At 43.6% G+C, this 22,336-nt stretch overlaps 3 protein-coding genes across 3 annotated transcripts; 2 read left to right on the plus strand and 1 right to left on the minus strand.

Annotated features, from left to right (window-relative positions):
• Nucleotides 1–526: 526 nt before the first annotated feature.
• On the plus strand, nt 527–2,639 carry LOC139190807 (uncharacterized). The gene is made up of 4 exons (XM_070811293.1): nt 527–772; nt 1,027–1,148; nt 1,269–1,372; nt 1,783–2,639. Exons 1-4 carry the CDS (start codon nt 527–529, stop codon nt 2,637–2,639), a joined length of 1,329 nt encoding a protein of 442 aa, XP_070667394.1.
• Nucleotides 2,640–2,862: 223 nt separating this feature from the next.
• LOC139190808 (uncharacterized) lies at nt 2,863–4,522 on the plus strand. The gene is made up of 2 exons (XM_070811294.1): nt 2,863–3,129; nt 4,091–4,522. Exons 1-2 carry the CDS (start codon nt 2,863–2,865, stop codon nt 4,520–4,522), a joined length of 699 nt encoding a protein of 232 aa, XP_070667395.1.
• An 11,194-nt stretch (nt 4,523–15,716) lies between these two features.
• On the minus strand, nt 15,717–18,389 carry LOC139190809 (uncharacterized). The gene is made up of 2 exons (XM_070811295.1): nt 17,689–18,389; nt 15,717–17,304 (listed from the first exon to the last, which is right to left on the minus strand). The coding sequence occupies exons 1-2, from the start codon at nt 18,387–18,389 to the stop codon at nt 15,717–15,719; spliced, it is 2,289 nt and encodes a 762-aa protein (XP_070667396.1).
• Between the last annotated feature and the right edge of the window lie 3,947 nt (nt 18,390–22,336).

The raw sequence follows: 22,336 nt of genomic DNA on the forward strand, positions 1-22,336 counted from the left end.
TCCTAGTGCTTCCATATATTTATCTTGCATAATTCATTCACTTTTACTTCATGTTCGATCAATTATTATTTTTACTTTCGTTTCGTTTCTTTGCATCTTAGATTTTGTCATCGTAATCCTTCTTTTATTTAAGTTTAGTTTGAATTCAATCTCAATAGTAAATTTAGGTTAACCCGATCCTTGTTTGAACGACATTCTACTTATCACTATATTACTTGGACGATATTGTACACTTGCAATTATCAACAACAAGTTTTTGGCACCGCTGCCTCGGATCGAATTTAGTTTAATTTTACTTTTGTGATTTTTCAGTCTATTTAATTTTTACTTTCGTTTTTTTTTTTTGATCAATTTTTCTCGGTGCATTCTGACTTTTTTTTTCATTGTTTCTTGGAGGTGAATGCTTGATACTCGTTCGTCGAATTGTGTATTACTTGAGTTTGAACCAGAAATTGAGAAAAAACTCCGTGAAATCCGAAGAGAACAAAGATAAGTTAGTGAGTAAGAAAAGCAGCAAGAGAGCAAGATGGCGTTAATTCAGAATGAGACGATAGGAGATCTTGATATTCCAACCATTCCAGAATCACCGTCAAGCATAGCTCTTCCTGCATCTGTAAGGAATTATGAATTGAAGACTATCCACTTTAATATGATGCCTTCTTTTAATGGCATGAGCATTGAAGATCCATTGGCACATATTAGAGATATTTTCAATATGGTGTCAAACATGGCATTGGTAGAAGGAGTCACCAAGGAACATCTCAGGATGAAGGTCTTCCTATACACTTTGAAAGACAAAGCCAAGTCATGGTTGAATTCTTTGAGGCCTAGAACCTTGACTAGTTGGAATGATATTCAAAATAAATTTTTGGAGAAATTCTTCTCAACCCAGAAGACCAATACTATAAGAGATATATCATGCAGTTCACTCAACATACATATGAGACTTTTTCTGAGGCTAGGAGAGATTCAATAATTTGTTGCAGTGTCCGTACAATTGGTTTGCCTACTCTCGTTCTCATGCAGATATTTTATAAAGGATTAACAGTTTCAAACAAAAATGCAGTGAACAACTATGCAAGGGGATCAATTAAGAACAAGACACTAGCCGGATCTCAAGCACTTTTTGATACTCTAACACTCGAAACGTAACATTCTAAAGCAAGAGAAAGACATGCAAGAGTTGGTTATGCCACGGTTGGTTGTCCGTATGGTGTTGATTTTCCAAGATTTGTTCAAGAGCAAGCGAACATGGTGAATGCTTACAGACATCCTAGTAACGATCCGTACTCCAACACTTATAATCAAGGATGGAGAAATCATCCAAATCTCTCATGGGTCAAAAATCAGAATGTGCAAAAGCCATCATCAGGTTTCATACCTTAAAAGAAGAAGAATAATTTAGAAGCTGGCATTGCTCAGCTTGCCGGTAACGTGAATACTCTTTATGTCAATACAAATTAGTTTATGAGCAAAACTGAGACAACTCTTTAGAACCAGGCTGCTTTTATAAAAAAAAAAATTGGAGGTCTAAATAGGGCATTTAGCTCAGTCATTGGTAGTTAGAGAAAATGTTAAACCGAGAAATCATGAGCAAGCTAAAGCAATAATTATTCGGAATGGAAAACAAGTGAAGACTAGAGTGGATTTGGGACCAAATATTGAGGAGGACGAGGTCAAAGAAATTGCACAAGAGCAGCAACCATTGTCAGCTGTCATACAACCATTAGCCACCATGAAAACCACTGCCGACACTTCTCCGCATTGACGTTGTGCCGTTAGCTGAGCCTGTTGCCCCACCCGTGAAGCCATATGTGCCTCTTATTCCTTTTCCTCAGCGGCTCAAGAAGAATAAGTTAGATGAGAAGTATTTCAAATTCTTAGAGATGTTTAAGAAATTAAAGATTAATATTCCATTTGTCGATGCTCTGGAGCAGATGTCAAACTATGCCAAATTCATGAAGGATATCATCTCAAGGAAAAGAAAATTTGGCGATCATGAGAAGATTCAGTTGACAGAAGAATGCAGTGCAATCCTTCAAAGAAAGCTTCCGCTCAAGCAAAAAGATAGAGGGAGTTTCAAAATTCCATGCATTATTGGCACTAATTTATTTGAAAAAGCGTTATGTGATTTTGGTTCTAGTATTAATTTATTACCGTTATCTATTGCTAAGAACATTGGAATGTGTGAAATTAAACCCACTACTGTTTCTTTGCAAATGGCAGATAAATCAATTGCATATCCAGAGGGAATTATCGAAGATGTGTTAGTGAAGGGTGACAAGCTGATTTTTCCAACGGATTTCTTGGTGTTGGATATGGAAGAAGATTATGAAACTCAGTTGATTTTGGGTCGGCCCTTTCTGATCACAGCAAGGACTTTAATTGATGTAGAACATGGGGTTTTGACATTGAGAATTGTGGAAGAGAAAGCAACATTCAAAGTGTTCGAGGTTGGAAAATTTCCAAGAGAAGCAGAAGATTGTTTTCGCGTTGATCTAGTTGATACTGCTATTTCAGAAAAATTAAGAGTTGAGAAGCCTAGTGATCCTATGGAAGCTGCACTAGTTCATGCTGTTACTTCAAAAGATGAAAATCAAACTTTTAGCGGAATGTGCTCTTTACTTGGATGCTTTTAAATCGGTTGCAAAGAGTGGAAGGTTGGAGTTCAAAGACCTTGGACCTGCACCTTCAAAATCGTAGCCAAGTATCATAGCCGCACCTACCTTTAATCTGAAACCATTGCCATCACATTTAAAGTATGCTTTCTTGGGAGCTTCTAAGACTTTACCTGTTATAATTTCTGCAAATTTGAGTGAAGTTGAAGAAGAAAAACTATTGAGATTGTTAAGAAGGCATATAATGGCAATTGGGTGGAGTATTGCTGACATCAAAGGAATTAGTCCGTCCATTTGTATGCATCGGATCTTGTTGGTTGACAATTACAAGCCTTCAGTTGAGCATCAACGCAGATTAAATTCAAATATGAAGGAGGTGGTTCGAGCTGAGATTTTGAAGTTATTAGACGCTGGAATAATATATCCAATTTTAGACAGTAAATGGGTGAGTGCTTTGCATTTGGTACCGAAAAAGGGTGGAGTTACAGTGGTGAAGAATGACAAGAATGTGGTAACTCCGACAAGGACTACAACAGGATGGAGAATATGCACTGATTATAGGAAATTGAACAATGAGACTCGAAAAGATCATTTTCCTTTTCCGTTCGATTTGATGTTGGATAGACTTGCTGGATATGCCTACTATTATTTTTTAGATGGGTATTTTGGTTATAATCAGATTCCGATTGCACCGGAAGACCAAGAAAAGACGACATTCACATGCCCTTTTGGTACTTTTGCGTATAGGCGTATGCCTTTTGGGTTGTGTAATGCGCCTGCTACTTTTCAAATGTGCATGATGAGTATTTTTTCTGACTTGGTAAAGCGTTGTATTGAGGTATTCATGGATGACTTCTCAGTTTTTGGCTCATCGTTTGATTCTTGTCTGGATAATTTGTCATCGGTGTTGCAAAGATGTGAAGAAACCAATTTAGTTCTAAATTGAGAAAAATGTCACTTTATGGTTCAGGAAGGGATTGTTTTGGGTCATAAAGTTTTAGTCAAAGGCATCAAGGTAGACAAGGCAAAAATTGAGACAATTTTGAAGTTACCACCACCCACTTCCATCAAAGGAGTTCGAAGTTTCCTTGGTTATGCTAGTTTTTATCGTCGTTTTATTAAGGATTTCTCGAAGATTACAAAATCGTTGTGTAACTTGCTCCTTAAAGAAGCAGAGTTCGTATTCGATCCATCATTTATTAAGGCGTTCAATGTGTTGAAAATGAAGCTCACGATAGCCCATGTGATAGTTGCACCGGATTAGGATATACCTTTTGAAATCATGTGTGATGCAAGTGACTATGCTATTGGAGGAGTTTTGGGTCAGCGGATAGACAAGCTTCTGCATGTGATTTATTATGCTAGTTGAACTCTCAATGACGCACAACTAAATTATGCCATTACCGAGAAAGAGCATTTAGCCCGTTGTCTTTGCTTTAGACAAATTATGTTCTTATCTCATTGGTTCAAAGGTAATTGTCTACACCGATCATTCAACTTTGAAGTATTTATTATCCAAGAAAGATGCAAAGCCTCGGTTAATTCAATGGGTGTTGTTACTACAAGAGTTTGATTTTGAGATACGGGATAAAAAAGGGTCTGAAAATGTGGTGGCAGATCATCTTTCTCAAATTATGCACCATGAAGGTGATAATGACTTAGTTCCTATATCCGAAACATTCCCTGACGAGCAGCTCTTTACCATTAAATCTTCAGTCACTCATTGGTATGCAGATTATATCAATTATTTGGTTAGTGATATCATGCCTCCTGATTTGACTTGGCAACAGAAGACAAGATTCATCTTGTTAGTCAGACATTACTATTGGGATGAGCCGTATTTGTGGAAGCATAGTCCAGATCAATGTATAAGGCGGTGTGTTCCTGATGACAAGATGGAGTAAGTCTTGTGACTTTGCCATTCTCTAGCATGTGGTTGTCATTTTGGTGTTACAAAGATTGCTGCCAAGGTACTACAATCTGGTTTTTGGTGGCTTACATTGTTTAAGGATGCCCATACTTTTGTTTCTGCATGTGATCGTTGCCAACGTGTTGGAAATATCTCAAGTAGACATCAAATGTGGTTGAATAATATTCTGGAAGTTGAACTTTTTGATGTTTGGGGTATTGACTTCATGGGACCATTTCCATCATCTTATGGCAATCAATACATCTCGGTAGCTGTGGATTATGTTTCAAAATGGGTTGAAGCAATTGGTTACCCACTAATGATGCTAAGGTTGTTGTTCATTTTCTCTGGAAGCATATTTTCACTCGCTTTGGCATCGTGCATGCCATTATTAGTGATGGAGGCAAGCACTTTTGTAATCATCACTTCAATGCTCGCATGGCGAAATATGGAATCACTCATAAGGTTGCTACACCTTATCATCCACAAACTAGTGGGCAGGTTGAGATTTCCAATTGAGAAATCAAGCAGATTTTAGAGAAGACTGTGGGACTTTCACGCAAAGATTGGGCTGCAAAGTTGGATGATGCATTGTGGGCATATCAGACTGCATTCAAGACTCCAATTGGCATGCCTCCGTATCGATTGGTGTTTGGAAAAACATGTCATCTCCATGTGGAACTGGAGCACAAAGCATTTTTGGCACTGAAGAAGCTTAATTTTGAGATGGACGCAGCGGGAGAAAAGAAAGCTCTTCAATTGAACGAGATGGAAGAATTTCGGAATGATGCATATGAAAATGCTAAAATCTACAAGGAACATACCAAAAAGTGGCATGATCAACATATTCTTCGTCGTGAGTTTTATATTGGCTAACAAGTTCTTTTATTCAACTCTCGGCTGAAACTCTTCCCTGGGAAGTTGCAAACACGATGGTCTGGTCCTTTTACAGTTGTTCAAGTTTTTCCATATGGAACGATTGAAATTTGTGATCATACAACATATACTACATTCAAGGTTAATGGACAGCGGTTAAAGCCATATCTTTCTGCCACTTTTTAGCGAAACACGAATGTTGTGACCCTTGCTTCTCCAGAGTGATTGCAATCCCAAGTCGGGCTGAGGACTTTAAACTAAGCGCTTGTTGGGAGGCAACACAACTAGGTTCAATCGTTCCTTTCCTTGTTTATTAGTTTTGCATTTTCTTCTTTTCTGTCCCATACTACTCATTGCATCTTTATGTTGTGATTTTACATTGAGGACAATGTTTAGTTTAGGTTTGGGGGGAGAGAATAGTTTTTTTGTTGTTAGTTTGGTTGATTCATTTGAATTTTTGTTTTTAAGGTCAACAGTTAAGGTTTTTATGTTCCAAGTTTAATAATATTGATTTCTTCACCCACATGATGATTTGAACATGTTTAGTTTGTCTTTTCAAATGTGTTTGGGTTGGTTTTGTTGTTATATGCCAAAGAAATTGCAAAATTGCACTTTGAGTTCATATTTTGGTCATAATCAACTTAGCTACCTAAATTAATTTTGGATGTTTTTCAAGTTAATTTGATGATGCCAACATGTTTAGAATGTTTAATATGGTGTGTTGGAATAGTTTTGGGGACAGAAATTCGACCTACATTGTGAATTGGGAGGTTTAGAAGCTCAAAAAGTGAAAATAAACATGTAAATTTGCTGCATAATATCTGCAGATTTTCTGTCATAAAAAAGCTTTAGTGACGATCTTCAAAGATTTTCTCCGTCACAAAAGGCTTGTTCATACTTTTAGCGACGGTTTCTGGGAATTTGTTTTGTCACTAAAAATCAGTTTTTGCTTATTTTTGCAGATTTTTATCCTATGATGAAGGAAACAATTTTGGTGAGGAATTCATTATTTTAAAAGCCATTTCTTCTACCATGATGCTCAAAAATAGGTGTATTATTTCCCTATTATCTCATTTTCTTCCATGCTTATATTTATACATCTTTATGTGATGGATTGTATTTTTAAAATTTAAAGTATGACGTAGGAATTAAAATTTTGGGATTGGGTGTTAGAATTTGTTGGAAACAATAAGAGCTTGGAAACATAAGTTGTTAAGGTTATCACTTTAATATATTAATGGCGATGTATATGTCTTACTAAATTTTTCTTCCTTTGCTAAAGGGTTGCCTACAAGGTTTGTGCATCACATTCTTTTTACCATTCATTTTCCATGTCTCAAGTACTTTGGTAGACAAACTATCCATGTTTGGATGATGTGGATAAATAGCGGAGACTATCCATGTGAGTTGTTGAGCCTATGTTTTTCTTGAGAGGGTTTATTTGTTTCTACTCTTAAACACTTTTCAATTTCTTTCTTTAATTTTTATGATCTCATTAACATTATTTTGCATTGGGTACTAAAGAACGTTAATATATGTTGGGTATTCTTACCATTGGGTTAGACGGAACTATAGAAACGATGTTAGGCTAAGCATGTTTTCCACCACTAAAAGTCCTATTTCCTACCCTTTTGTGTGCTCCATTAATCCCTTTGAAGCCAAACACTTAGCCTTTTCTTTCATCACCCACATAAATTCTTATCCATTCTACCCTATATTAGCTATACCATATAGCTTGAGAGATACCAAAGTGATACCGAAAGAAATCAAGGTTGAGTTCTACATCAAAGTAATGGTGTGTATCGAGGTACCATGTGTCTTATTATTATTTATTGTAGTTATTATATATTTCCAAAAAAAAAAGTCAAGAAAAAGAAAAAGAAGAGAAATTGTACCATTCATATAACATGAGTCATGGACACCACAAATTGTGCATCAAGGTTCAAATGGGTGTCAACCTAACTACATACGAAAAGTCTTGATGTTTCTCAAGTTCTTGTTTTTCCTTATCCTTTCTTTCTTAGCCCAAATACCTTGCCATATGTTACAACCGGTTCAAAGACCTAACAGATTTATGGGGAAGTCTAGCTTATTTGGTGAAGGTTGATACCTATGTTCTTAGTATTCGATTCCTTTCATGAGATCTATTTTCAGAAATGGTTGTTTTTCAATGTTGATCATATGTGATTATATATTGATTCCCTTTGCATAAACTCATCACATATGCTTGTTAAGAGAGAAAGCCTAGGTTAGGTGAGAAAATTGAGTGATATCTAGTGAGGCTTAGAGTCAAGGCGAATTTGTACACACGCAGTGTGGATGTTTTTACGCCCGAGTGCTTGGGATGTTGGCTACATACTTTCCATTGTGATGCATTGACTTTTAAGGGCATAACTTTAGTTTTGGAAGTGTGATTGTCATGCATTGGTTTTCATTAATTGATGGAAGTGATAAATGTAACACCTTTGCTTTTCGGTAAAACATTTGTGGGTAGCGTAACTAGTAAACCCTCAGGAGACACAACTCCTCCGACTAGGGACACCTAGGGGCTTAAAGGCTTGTTGCACATGCTCAGTGCAATCGTTTCGCCAGCGAAAGTGGGCTTAGTTAGACTTGTTTTAGTTAGTTTCTAATTGTTGTTTTATGTTTTGCTCGAGGACTAGCAAAAGATAGGTTTGGGGGTATTTGTTAGGTTGATATAATAGGTATATTTTGTATCTCTTTTACCTATTAATTTAGTCATGGTTTGATATAAAATAGTTGGATTTGATGTGTTTTGTTTGAATTTTATAGAAATTATTTTTCAGAGAAAACTAGATTTTTGAGAAGAATTACAAGGAAATCACGAAATAAGATCGAAGTGAGGTGCTGCTACGTGAGATTTGTGCTAGTACAAAATTGTCTAACTTGTGTAAATTGGAAAGCCCAAAGTTCTAATCTAAAGTGTGGGCCGGTGCTTATTTAATTTCTGAATCCAAATTGGTTTGCTCTCCTTTTCCAAAAGGGATTAGGGTGAATTCCTGGCGGCTAGAGCTTGGGGACAAAAAGGGAAAAGAAAGGGGGAATATAAAAAGGCACAGCATAAATTGAAAGGGAGCTCTCCAACATCAGTCACACATATACATGCGACAATTTGGCGAGTACTCTAGGGAGCTCCAAGTTTTTCCCGGCGCATACACATACTCAAATACGAAGTTGGAGTTCAAGTTTTATTCCATGTCATCGAATTCATCCATGTTTGTAATCAATTTAATCATGAACTAAGTCCTTTTGCTAGGACTAGGGTGTACTCTTATCATGAACATATAATTCTCATTATTTTGTATTAATCTCAGTTGTTTTCCATGTTGAGTAATTGTTATTGTGCTTCGTTGTTATCAAATAACTGGCCATTATTTGAACGAAGAACTAAATTGTGATTGACAAGTTGAGTTTAGTAGATTGCTTCTCATAACAATTACCATGAGTTACATAATTGAGTAGACATACTGGTTATGATTTGTGTAGTATCTTGAAATTATCCATTGAGCGTAAAGGGTTTCGGTTATCTGTATATGTGACTAGACATAACATGGGTAGATAGTTAGAAACACGGTTAGTATATTCTGATAGGAAATATTGACAAATCAAGGGATAATTGCTAGCAACATGGGAATAATTTGATGTTAATATGAATAACGAGATTAGTTGGGATTGAGAATGAGGAACCTAATGTCCTAGTGCTTCCATATATTTATCTTGCATAATTCATTCACTTTTACTTTGTGTTCGATCAATTATTATTTTTACTTTCATTTCGTTTCTTTGCATCTTAGATTTTGTCATCGTAATCCTTCTTTTATTTAAATTTAGTTTGAATTCAATCTTAATAGTAAATTTAGGTTAACCCGATCCTTGTTTGAATGACACTCTACTTATCACCATATTCTTGGACGATATTGTACACTTGCAATTATCAACAATAGATGCTTACCATCTTAGCCAGGAAGGCACTCTAATAAGGAAAGCAAGAGACCTCATGAACCCAAAGATCATTCAAAAAATGGAGGAGCTGGAGTAGTTAGTCGAAAACAAGTTCCTGTGACAAAGATAAATACTGCTACAGATATTCAAGAGAACAGTAGCCATGAATCTTCGAATTTTCTCAAGTTCCTGGTAGCGTGAGCTACGAAGCTTGGAACTTCAAACATCAAAATGTTATGTCAGCCTTATAGGTTAATGTTGACCCTAAAAACTACCAAGCCTACGTGGCGCGCAGGCCGAGTAATCTATAAGCTAACTACGTCCTTCGGTGAATGCGGGGCGTGCCAACTCGTCGGCCAAGCTCGACCAAGGAGTAAATTTTGTTGATGTTGCGTTGGGTGCACGTCTGACTTCTGCGTCTTGCGATTGCGGCCGAGAAAGGAACACGTCTCGGCCTCTTGGGCTCTCGAACCTGAAGACAAGGTTACTATTCTTACGAAGTTCACGAGTCGTCGTCGTCGGATTCAGTCACAGTGATGTTATTCGTCAGAGTAAACTCACGCCGAATCGACACCAGAGTGTAAGGGCACAAATATTCAAAGCAAATATAAGTTTTAATGGTGAACGTGGTTCGGCCGTCCGAATGCCGAACTCTAAATCCCACTTGGGAATATCCAATCATAAAATGACTCGGCGAGCAAAGCGCCGAGCTCGATATGCCGTAACACCTCATTTCGCCGAGAAGGCTAATGAGATGACCTCAATCAATAAGGATCCGGAAATCCTTCTCGACCGAGACTTGGATAGGTAATCAACCGTTCTCGCCGCAGTGCTGTTGATGCCAACGAAAGATACTGCGAGATCGACTGATTCTACGGTGACAGAGCTATCTATGCCGACGTAAGATATCACCGGTTGCTTCCACAGTGCTGTTAATGCCAACGGAAGATGTGTCAGCGAAAAAGAAAGAAAAAATCTCAAGTTGTTGAGAGTTTGCGCAGGGCAGTTTTGTATTGATTTGCAGGGGGCTTGAATGATGCACAGCCTCTCCTATTTATAGCAACGGGTCCCCCCATGGTCGAGTTAAAAACCTACTCGGACTAGGTCTTCTTCTCCTAATCAGCAACAACTCGACCAGTCCTATTTTCACTAGGATTGTGAACCTAGTCCTTAACCGAGCCGGATTCGCTTCCGGGTCCTGCCGAGACTCCTCATTGCACTAGGACTCAACTTCTTACGTTATGACCTAGCTGACCTAGGTTTGGAGGCCCACGTACTGAACGATCCATGGTATTCTTGTCGCAAGGCCTTCCGAGCCGAGAATGATTCTATACTCAGCCCAAACTATTATTTTGGGCCCAAACACTACCCCCTCGCTTCTGAGGTCCTCGGCCTGAATTCGTTGGCCGAGGTTCGGCCTTGAAGAAGCGAATGTAATCCTCAGAACCCTAGTGCTCTATTTCCAAGGCGCATTTATTGAGCACGATTGCACGATCTTGATCCTGCTAACCAACTCGCCACGTGGCGTCTTCTAACACGACCAATCCCTAATAATAACGTCTAAGGCGTGCGGCTACCTGAACCGTCGTGCCATCATGACCTTATGGCTGAACCTAGCCACTCTATCTCAATCCGCGAGCCGCTTGTCATCGTGCAGACGTCGAAACGTCTTTCGCCATTAATCTCGCCATCATACGCAATCGTGCGCCCCCAAAACCTGAGACTCTTGGTCTTCTCAACTGCATTTCCTAAATGTTCATCATGATTAGCGATTCCTTCGGTCGATTTTGCCCTTTGTTTTGAAATTCGAACGATTGCCCTTCCTTCCAAAATCCTATAAATACTGAGAATCCCTAATTCATACTTTACGCTTTCAAAATCTCTCTGAAATTTCTTGCCCTTGTTCTCCAGCACAGTTCTTTTTCCAAGTCTTCGTCTCCAAATCCCCCAACCCAGAAAAACCCCTTTTTCACCGTACCTTTTAAACCTCCTACAATGGCCTCCTTCATCTCTAAGCTTTCCAAGGAATGTGATCAGTGTCAGAAGATTCTTGATCGAAGCTCAATCAAAACCATACGGTTTGAAAGTGACATGAGCACTTCTCACCAAATCTTGGGTCCTCTTTTCAAAGCGGCAGTACCGTCAGCCATTACTGGACTTCTCTAGGAGCATTGCCTATCACCCTTGCTCCAAGGGTTTGAATGGTCGAGATGGGATGCGGCGAAACCTCAAGGCTCCTAGCCTTCGACCACCACAACCTGGGCAGCCTGGGTTGTTCGAATGGAAAAACTCTTCGACGAGCAATGGAAGGCCCTCGGCATTTACGACGCCATCCTCCTCTCATCTATGGATGTCGTTCTCGACAAGGAGCTTCTCCTAGCTGCCCTGTGCTTCTGATGTTCGGCCACCAACACCATGGTTCTCCCCCCTGGTCCCATCGGCCCCACCATTCTTGATGTCACCGCCATCTTGGGCACCTCGGCAACTGGAATCCCCATCGATGCGGCCCTCTCCGGGTACCTGTCGAATCTTGACCTGAAGATGCTTTTTGATCGACGAGCTTTTGAGACGTTGAGCCGTGAGGGTCAAATCCCGTCGAAAGAAGACGTTCAGAAACTCCACAAGAACTTCTTCAATTACAACACCCTCTATCTTCATTTTGCCGGCCGAGGAGAAGAGGCCCTGCGAGAAGGGGAACATGAAACTTTCTTCTTCTATTGGTACAACAAGTACATTTGTTGTACCAAGTCGAACAAATGCTTGGTCGAGAACATGCTGGTAGCCGAGGCCCTGGCTAGTGGTCATGTCCTGTCACTTAGCTCCAACATTCTTGCCCATCTCCTCCGCTGCCTGGCCGAGACGACCCTTCACAAGATCGACCCACACCAGAATGGTCCCCTCTGGGTCTTCCAACTCTGGCTGCAAGTTTACTTCACCTCCCTTCGACCGGCCATCACCGATTTCTCGCCAACGGAAGCGCTCAGACCTCAGCTGGCCTCCCGACCGACACCCCCTCACCAAGCCGAAGAGGTATTTAAGTATTTTTTCACCCTTGATGACCTTTCCAACGACGAATTCCTGATATGTCGTCGTCGAGACTATCCTTCCTCCGTCAGGCTACCCACATCCATGTGGGGCGCGGACGAAGATGCCGACCTTCGTCAGTCCTGGAGGTCGTTCGTGCTCACTCGCGACCTTCCTCTCGGCTGTGATGGGAAACGAGCGGGTTGGGAAGTGTACCATCCTAACTTCCTTGCTCGACAGCTCGGCTACCTCCAAGGCTGCCCGGTCCCCCTTCTCTCATCCCGAACCGTCCTAAGCCGTGGACGTGAACCTGGTTCCTCGGAGAAGGAATGCAATACCGCCACGAGGGAGTTCCAAGAGCAATGCCAAAATTTCCGCCTTCGACCGGCCACCCCAGAAACCCTTTGCACTGACACCTTCGGTGATTGGTGGGAGGAGTATACCCAGGAGTTCTTTGGTGCTTCGGTCGAAGGTGTGTTGAACAAACTCTTCGGTGATCGACCTAAGAAGACATCGGCCTCCCAAGCTCAAGGTAACTGTTCATGTCTCCCATTTTCTTTCAACTTTGCACATTGATTTGCCTTGCTGATTTTCTTTTACTCTCTCAGGTAGTCGGCCGTTGAGAAAGGTGGAGGTAGTCGCTGCGGCTGCGGCCGAGAAAAAATCAGTCGTTGCTAAGAAGGCTAAGACTGCTGGTCGAGCCGTACTGAACAAACGGCCCCGCCAAGAGGCCGAGCCGGCTGTCGAACCTCCGCCGCCTACCAAGCGGGTCAAAAAACTGGCAAAGAAAGGAGCACGGGAGATCCACGTCATCTCCAGTCAAACCACGGGGGCGACGACTCCCAGTGTTTCCCTTTCTCCCGCCGTCGGCCAACCCTTGGTCAAGAAACAGCCAACTCTGACTGCAGAAACAGTCCAAGCTCGGCCTGTTTCTGAGGTCGGGGCACCCGTTGTAGCTCCATCGGTCGAGACTGCGCCTGTCCTAGAAAAGGCAGTCCCTGCGACCGAGGGGACTTCTCCCGTACATCCAAAACCTTCGATTTTCATTCTGGAAGAGAGCGAGGGGAGCGATGAAATTCCATTGGCGAGTCGCCCTCATCCCCACCGTCGACCTCTACCTGCGTCCAAGGCGGCCATTCCAGTCGGTCATTCCACGGCCGACCGTGGCAAACGACCGGTCGGAGAGCCAACAACGGTGGTGGAAACGCCTGTTCCTCCGCAGGACCAGGACCTCAATCCCGCACTCAAAGTGGCTGTCTCGGTCGGCCCTTCCACGGCCGACCGTGGCAAGCGACCTGCCGAGGAGCCAGAGGCGACGGCAGAAACGCCCGTTCATCCTCAGGACCAGGACCTCAATATTCCTTCCCAGGAAGCCACTTCGGCCTTCGTAAGTACCTTCCACCGTATTTCCTTGATAACTTTTCTGCTTTAGAATTCTAAACGAGGAAAATACTAAATGTCAGGTGTCTATACACTCTTTTCATCAAAAATTCTATGCGCCGAATGGCGTTATCTATATTTCTTGGCCGCCTCAGTGACCATCGAACGTAGATAACCTCCATCGGCCGCGTGAACTGAGAAGCAGTCTAAGACACTGGGCTCAGCCATTGAGTTCTTTAGGTTCGAGCAACGATCCTGGAGACATGGCCGAGGTCTCATCTCGGCAGGTTAAAAAATGAAACCTTATTGCTATCCTTTACATGACTTCTTTTGAGTTTAACCTGATTTGTGTGTGTAGGCTTCGTGGGAGGTCGAATTCAAAGCCCTCATCTCCAGCACAACTGCAGGGTCTGGTCCTTCGGCCGTCGCGACTGAAGCTGCCGATTCAACCGCTCTAACTCAGTCGCGAGAAGTCTTGTCGCTTTCGGCGTTGCAAGTACTCGAGCGCAACGGTCTTGATTTGCTTGGCGCATGTCTGAACGACCTCGGAGCTGACGGTCGTCTGAGCGGAGATGCTATCGTTCGGGCATCGTCTACCTTGGAGCGGGTTCGGGAGACATTTAGTATCTTCCAGACCGCTCTAAAGGCCGAACAAGACCTGCAAGCTGCCACGGCCGTCCAAGACACTCTCCGTCCGAAAATCGACGCTTTAAAGGCAAAAGGAGAAGCATTGGCCGAGCTCGACCGTCAAATGGCCGAACTAGTGAAACGTAGGTCGGCCATTACCTCCGAGCTTGCTAAGGACTTCGAGTCGGGTGGAAAAGATTGCCTAACCGAGTATGCGGCGAACATAAAACGGGTCGAGCGGTTGAAGCTGGATAAGAGGAACCGGCAAGCCGAGGTTATCATGGGCGAGGTGCGGTGGTTGGAGTTGAAGGCCCTGCTCGGCACTCTTCTACCCTCTTCACCTTGAATGTACTTGAATGTAAACCGATCGACTTACTCATTTTGTACATGCTTATCAATCTTAATGAATTGGTTTTCTATTCCCGCATTTCCCATGTGACCGGATAGTATTTCTTTAAAAACTTCCCATTGATTGGTAATCTGTGCACTACACCAGTCCGGTCTTTAAGATGATACGCCCCTTTTCCGTATACTTTATGCACAACGAACGGCCCCTCCCAATTTGGCGACCACTTGCCGAACCTAGGGTCTTTTAGTCCTACGGGTAACACCGTTTGCCAAACCACTTCACCCTCGCCCAATGTTTTCTGACGCACCTTTTGATTATAGGCTCGCTCGGCAATCCGTTTTTGTGCCACCAGTAAGTTATAAGCGTCAAGTCGTGCTTCTTCCAAATCTTCTAATTCCTGTCTCATGGACTGATTATATTCGGCGCTAAACAAACTACTTTGTTCAATTAATCGCAACGAATTTATGCTTAACTCGACTGGTAACATTGCATCGTGTCCGTAGGTTAATGCATACGGGGTTGTCGCAGTCGCCGATCGGGGCGATGTTCGATATGCCCATAATGCCTCGTTCAACTTCAAATGCCACATGCCAGATCTTTCTTTTATTATTTTTTCGAGGATGCCGATCAACACTTTATTACTTGCCTCAGCCTGCCCATTTGCTTGTGGATAATACGGTGTAGACTGTTCGAGCCGAATTTTTAAATTTGCCGTATACTCTTTAAACCTTTCGGCTGTGAAGATTGTTCCATTGTCAGTTATGATCATTTCTGGTACGCCAAATCTGGTCACAATGTGTCCCTCCACGAAGTCGCAAACTTCTTTAGACGTTAGCTCGGCATATGATTTTACTTCGACCCACTTAGTAAAGTAATCGGTTGCGACTATTATCCATGCGTGCTTGGCAGCTCCGGAGGATGGCATGATTTTGCCGATTACGTCCATGGCCCATCCTCTAAACGGCCATGGTTAAATGACCGAATGCAATGATTCGGCCGGGACCCTTTGTATAGGCCCGTGGATTTGGCACTGTACGCATCCTCGTGCAAACTCGATACAATCCTTTAGTATTCTTGGCCAAAAATAACCGTGTCGTCGAAGTAGCCATCGCATTTTTCGTCCGGATTGATGAGCTCCGCAAACCCCTTCATGGACTTCTGTGATCGCCCGAGCACCCTCTTGGGGGCCGAGGCATAGCAGTAGCAATCCATCCTTCCCTTTTCGGTATAACTCGTTTTGGTACGTGACATAGTTCGTGGCGTGGACTCGTGTCTTGCGACTATGTTTTCCATTGGGATTGTCAAGGTACTGCATAATGGGTTTTCTCCAATCATCTGGTGTTGCCTCGACGGTACAAACCTCTATAGTATCTTGTTGGTCTAGCAACGAAGGTAAAGACATGACTCGAGTGCGTATTACCTCGTTGCGCCGGAGGATTTGCTGGTTGACCAATGGCGGGTATAATTGTCGTAACACCGGTATTTCTCGGCCTAGCTTGCCCCCCAGGAGTTGTGCACCAGAGGCAATTTGAGCCAACTCGTCTGCGTCGGTATTATGGATCCGGGAAATATGTTCGAACGTAATACCATCGAATGACTCGGCCAAATAGCTGGCAACCATGTGGTAGGGTGCCAGGGTACAACTCATGCAGCGGAAAGACCCATTAGGTTGGTTAATCACAAGCTCAGAGTCGCCGAGGACGAGGGCACGGGTGGTCCGCAAGTCATGAAGGAGGCCAAGGCCGATGATTAGGGCTTCATATTCGGCCTGATTATTGGTGCAGTCAAAATCCAACTTAAGCGAAAAATACCAACGATCGTGATTAGGAGATTGAATGACAACTCCAATGCCGGCCAAGGATGAAGTACTGGACCCATCAAAATACATCGTCCAATAGTTGTTGCGTGTTTCAACCATGCCGATTTCGACATCAGTGTCCCCAAAACCATAGGGGGAGGGGTGGTGAGCAAGGAAATCGGCCAATGTTTGGCCTTTGACAGCTTTCTGGGGCACGTATTGCAGGCTAAACTCGGACAACGCCATCGTCCACTTCCCAATTCTCCCTTTTACGATTGGCCGGGTGAGCATATACCGGATAACGTCGGTCTGGGCAATGACTTGTGTGACCGACAGAAGCATGTAATGCCGAAGCTTGGAGGCGGCGAAGAACACGGTAAGACAGAGCTTCTCAACGGCGGAATAATTGATCTCCGGTGGATTAAGATTTCGACTGAGGTAAAAAATAGCCTGCTCTCGCCCGGCATCATTGTCTTGGGCAAGGAGGTAGCCGATGGACTCTTCAGCCGCCGAGATATATAGTTTGAGGGGTTTACCGCGCCGAGGTGGAACAAGGACAGGTGGTGTCGTGAGGGAGACTTTGATTTGTGTAAATGCCGCCTGATGCTCGTTCATCCACGCAAATGTATCTGAGTCCTTAAGTTTCAAAAGCGTCGAAAACGCTTTCATTTTCCCTGTCGAGTTAGCTATAAATCGGCGGAGAAAATTTATCTTACCGAGTAAGGACTGCAGCTGTTTCTTCGTAGTCGGGGGTGGAGCACTGATGATTGCATGTGCTTTATTTTCGTCCACTTCAATCCCACGGTGATGTACAAGGAAACCGAGAAAATTATCGGCCGACACACCGAATGCACATTTGGCAGGATTCATTTTGAGATTGTGTTGGTGCATACGAAGGAAAGCCTGTCGGAGATCATCTATATGAGTCCGCCGTTGTTTGGATTTAATTACAACATCGTCAATATAGACTTCGACGATGGTTCCAATTAAGTCATGAAATATGGTGTTCATTGCCCGTTGGTATGTGGCGCCGACATTTTTGAGGCCGAATGGCATAACAACCCATTCGTAAGTGCCGAGTGCCCCCGGGCAGCGGAAAGCAGTTTTGTGCACATCGGCTTCGGCAATGAAAATTTGGTTGTACCCGGCATGTCCATCCATAAAGGATAAGATCGCATGATTCGCCGTGACATCGATTAATAGATCTGAAATCGGCATTGTATACTCATCTTTGGGAGTTGCCAGATTCAGATTTCTGAAATCGATGCAGATGCACAGTGCACCATTCTTCTTTAAGACAGGAACGATATTCGCCAACCATTCCATATATCGAGCTGTCCGAATGAACCCGGCTTTCAAAAGTCGAACAAGTTCATCCTTGATGCCGAGTTGCACTTCGGTCGAGAATCGACGAGGTGGTTGCCGGAAAGGTGTACATCCGGGCTTAATACGTAATTCATGCTCGACAAGAGTGTGATCTAAGCCGGGCATTTCATGGTAGCTCCAAGCAAAACAATCTTTGAACTCTGTAAGCAAGGCACGAAGTTCGTCCTTCATTTGTTGGGGAAGTAATGCACTAATAAACAAAGGTCGTGGGTCGTCGGCCGTCCCAACATTAATCTCTTCCAGAGGGTCCTTAACTTGGGGCTGATGATCTTCGAGCTCGGCCGGGGCGGCTCGAACTTTGTCAAGGGATAAGACAGGATCATTATTTCCTTCGGCAAGGAACTCGACGAGGTTAACGCCCGAATTTGGTTGTTGAGATATAGTATACCAATGGGCCAGCAGTCGTTCCATAGTAGATGAAACCGCGGCCCTACGTTCCTCCCGATCGGTGTCAAACATCGGCTTCAGGGAGAAAGTTGGCTAATCCGAGTCTCGCCGAATCCTGGTGGACAGTCTCGGCGCCAACTTCGATAGCTTTCTGAACAGAAATCCGAGTCGGCCGTCCTTCATCATTGAAGCCTTGCAAAGTAATGTAGCCGACGTGGTCATCATAGTACCGTGCTTAGATCATGTTGGTTTCGAAGGGTTGGTTATCGGCCGGGTGAACAGTGACCGATTTGCCGTCCCAAAAAACGAGCACTTGATACAATGAGGAAGGAATACAGCTGGTTTGGTGAATCCAATCTCGACCGAGTAGTGCATTATACTCGGTTTTAGAATCGACCACGAAAAAGGCGGTCATGTGAATGCGACCGGCAATATTCACTGTTAGCGGAAGGACACCTTTGGTTTGGGATTTGTCGCCGACGAAACTACTCATTGTGATCCCTGACGGAATAAGTTCGTCATTAGAGCGACGTAAGGCCTTCATGATGTTTATAGGCATGATATTGACGGTAGCTCCACAGTCGACAAAAACTTTAGAAACTGGATATCCCTCGATATGGGCCGTCACATACAATGGCTTTAAATGATGGAGGTTGGCCGATAGTGAACGAGGAAATAATTCGGCCAAAGCTATTTTAATATTATCATCTTTTGTTGTAGAGTCAACTTCAGCAACGGATACGAAATCAACATGGCCGGCTTCCTCGGCGACTACATCACCATCGAGGAAATTTGGCTGAGCTGTGCTGGATTGAAAAGCAGCGGGTAACACATGGACCATACTGATTTCCATGTTATCCAAGACGGATGGGCCCATCGGGTTAGGATCCTCCTCGTTAACCTCATCTCTCGTCTGGTCGGCGACTACAGCTTCCGTTGTTGTCAGAGTTGGACAAAGAGACTCTTCTTCTTGATTGCCTCAAGTGAGGTTGAGGTCGATAGTGTGCTTGGGGTCAAGATCCGAACCTGCTCCTGGTAATGTATCCGGGCATCCCTGGTGTCGAGATAAGCATCCAATCGCGCAACACGTGCTATTTCATCGGTCGTAAGGCCGAAGAGAGAAACAGCCGAAAATACTTCGAAGTGATATCGTAAATATTGAAGGTCCTCCATTGAGAAAGGAAGGTCGGCTGCATCGATATCAGTGTATGGGTCGACTTCAAATCCAAGGACACGAGCTTCTCGTATGTGCTGGAATCTTGCTTTCAATCCTGGGTCTGAGGTCTTCTGAATGATTCGCTCGGCATCAGGACAAATCAGGACTAGATCAATTGTATCCTGACATGCCTTCGGCAAGCCATACAGATCATTGGCCGAATGTTTCTTATGGAATTCTCGCATGTACTTCAAAGCCTCCCCGAGGAACGGTGGGTGCAAATTCCGTCGAATTTTAATCAAAGGTTCTTGTATGGCCGGCGGGGCTAATTTGCTTTCGGCCTCTTGCCTGAAATGCTCGATGCGTGCCTTCATCTCCCCCGGCCGAAGAAGAAGTTTGATCCGTTTATCATCCTCTTTGAACGTGGTTTCGATATCTCGGTTGACCAGCCGTTTCCCTTGAACCAACTCTATCATAATAGCTGGAGGTGGTTGTTCATCATCAGTAACAATTGTGTCCTTCGACCGCCATTGAGGAGCTGAAGTTTCTTGGGCCGCTTGTCGGCGGGCCATGCAATCTATCCTTTGGTGCCGGCGTTTCTGGGATTTGGACAGTGCGGTGTAAACGCCTTTCGAAGAATGATATGTATACCAACGTTGATCGCTAGGTTTGGGAGGTTTGAAAGTTTTTTGGCTCCGCGATGACTCCAAACTGCTAGAATTACGTTTATAGTAGTCCTCGTCGTAAAATGAAGCATTAAAATCAAGACGCCACCTGATTGAGGGTGCCTTTTCCATCCTCACTTTGGGACCGAGCCTATCAAAAACCCCTTGATGTTGGCCTACGTCGGCAACCTTCTGCTGGGTTGCGGCCGTAGGTCGTTCCGTTATAAGCGAAGAGGGCTTCTCCTCTGGCTCACTGCCGACCTTTGCTCTACATTTACTGCACAAAACCGCTGTCCCACTGTCTTCATCGGTGGTATAATCTATCATAGGTTTAACAATAGCGGGTCCCGTTAAAGCTGTAGGCGGTTTGTTTGAACGAAAATCGGCCATGAAACGTGGCCGAGAATTCTGATTCCGAAAGCGTTGCGTCGCAACATCTTCGGCCTTCCCTTTCCCCTTGTCTTTAGGTAGGCACGCATCGACCATATTTACTGTTGCCGTGGGGAACGGGTCAGTATCAACACTCATCTTCTTCTCTGGAAATTTCAGTTTGCCATTATCAATCCAGCTTTGGACGTTGTCTCGAAACACGACACAATTGTTTGTCGTGTGTTTGCTTGAATTGTGGTATTTGCAATATATCTTCCCTTTAAGCTCTTCGGCCTTGGGAATGTTGTGCCCAGGCCGAAGTTTGATGATCCTTGCTGATAATAGTTGATCAAAAATTGCATCGGCTTTTGTAATATCAAAAGTATAAACTTTCGACGGTTTCAGTGCTCCTTCAGTAGCCGAGTGGGTTTTGACTTCCTTAGAATCAACTTGAGTCAGTGCCTTGCAGACGTATGGCTTATCTATCACTATCTCGGTTGCATCCACACTAACGCATTCATCCTCGGTTAATGCATAACTGACAGTAGGATTCTTGTAAATCGTCCCCCGAGATGGAGCTTTCGAAATCTTTTCCTAGGAAAGCAAATAATCATACTGCTCGACATGCTGGGCTAATTCGTACATATCCCGAAAGTTTGCCCCCAAGAATTTCTTTTTGTATTCGACGTCAAGACCGTTCAGAGCAAGTCTGACGAATTCAACTTCGGGGAGAGGCACTCGGTACCAATTCCTAGCTGATTTGAATCTAGTAAGATAATCCATTGGTGACTCGTCGGACGCCTGAGCCATCCTTGCTAGTGAGGATACTGACATTTCCATTCCCGGCCGTTAAAACTGCTCATGAAATTTCTCGACCAACTCCTCCCAACTCTGGACGGAGTTCGGTGGAAGGTTAATATACCAAGCGAACGCTGAGCCGGTCAACGAAAAATTGAAAAGTCGCAGCTTGTGAAAGTCACTATTAACGTCTCCGCACTGTGCGGTGAAACGAGCTACATGTTCCAACGAAGATAAGGATGATTCTCCGGTAAAAAGGCTAAAATCCGGGATCTTAAAACCTCTAGGGTATTCGACCTGTTCCACATAAGCTGGATACGGGTGTATAAACTTAGGGAACTTCGGCCCTTTCTTCATGGCTGAATCAATCATCCGTTGAACTTCGGTCATATCGACGGGCGTTACTTCCGCTCTCTGGTCGGATCCGTCTGACCTACTATTCGACCCTCCTCCTCTTTCCAATTGAAGTGGCCTGAGCCGAGCAGGAATTGGCTCGGCCGGTGCACTTGATAATAGATTATTCCTCGGCGGTAAATGCTGGGCAAGATCGAAAATTCTACCATCGCTGACCTTACTAACCAATATTTCGAGTAATCTGGTTTGTGCTTCACTGGAATTACGTATCACGTCATGAAGCTTATCAATTCCTCGACTCAATGTCTGTTCAACTATCCGAGATTGCTCGTCAAGCCGTTTTCGAAGAAACGACCTTGTGGGTGGATCGGATCCTTCGCCACCATCTTCATCACAATCTTATATTACTCCTTCATTGAGAACGCAAGTGTTCCTGTCGGGAATTTCAAGACTGCGAACCTGACCGTCGAGATTAACTTCCCTCTCTCGGCGAGTTGCGCTCGTGGACTCAGGTGTCACGGCGCTGATGGGATTCTGCGCTTGTGGCACATGGTGTCCTGCATTCTGATTTGGTAGATCGGCTGTCGACTTTCCCATAGCTGTTTTCTTTTTTACCGATCGTGTTTCAATTGGCATGAACTTCGTAGTCTAGCACTGAGTCCCACTGGGCGTGCCAA

The sequence above is a fragment of the Malus domestica genome, chromosome 13 (assembly GCF_042453785.1).
Source record: "Malus domestica chromosome 13, GDT2T_hap1".
Lineage (NCBI taxonomy): Eukaryota > Viridiplantae > Streptophyta > Magnoliopsida > Rosales > Rosaceae > Malus > Malus domestica.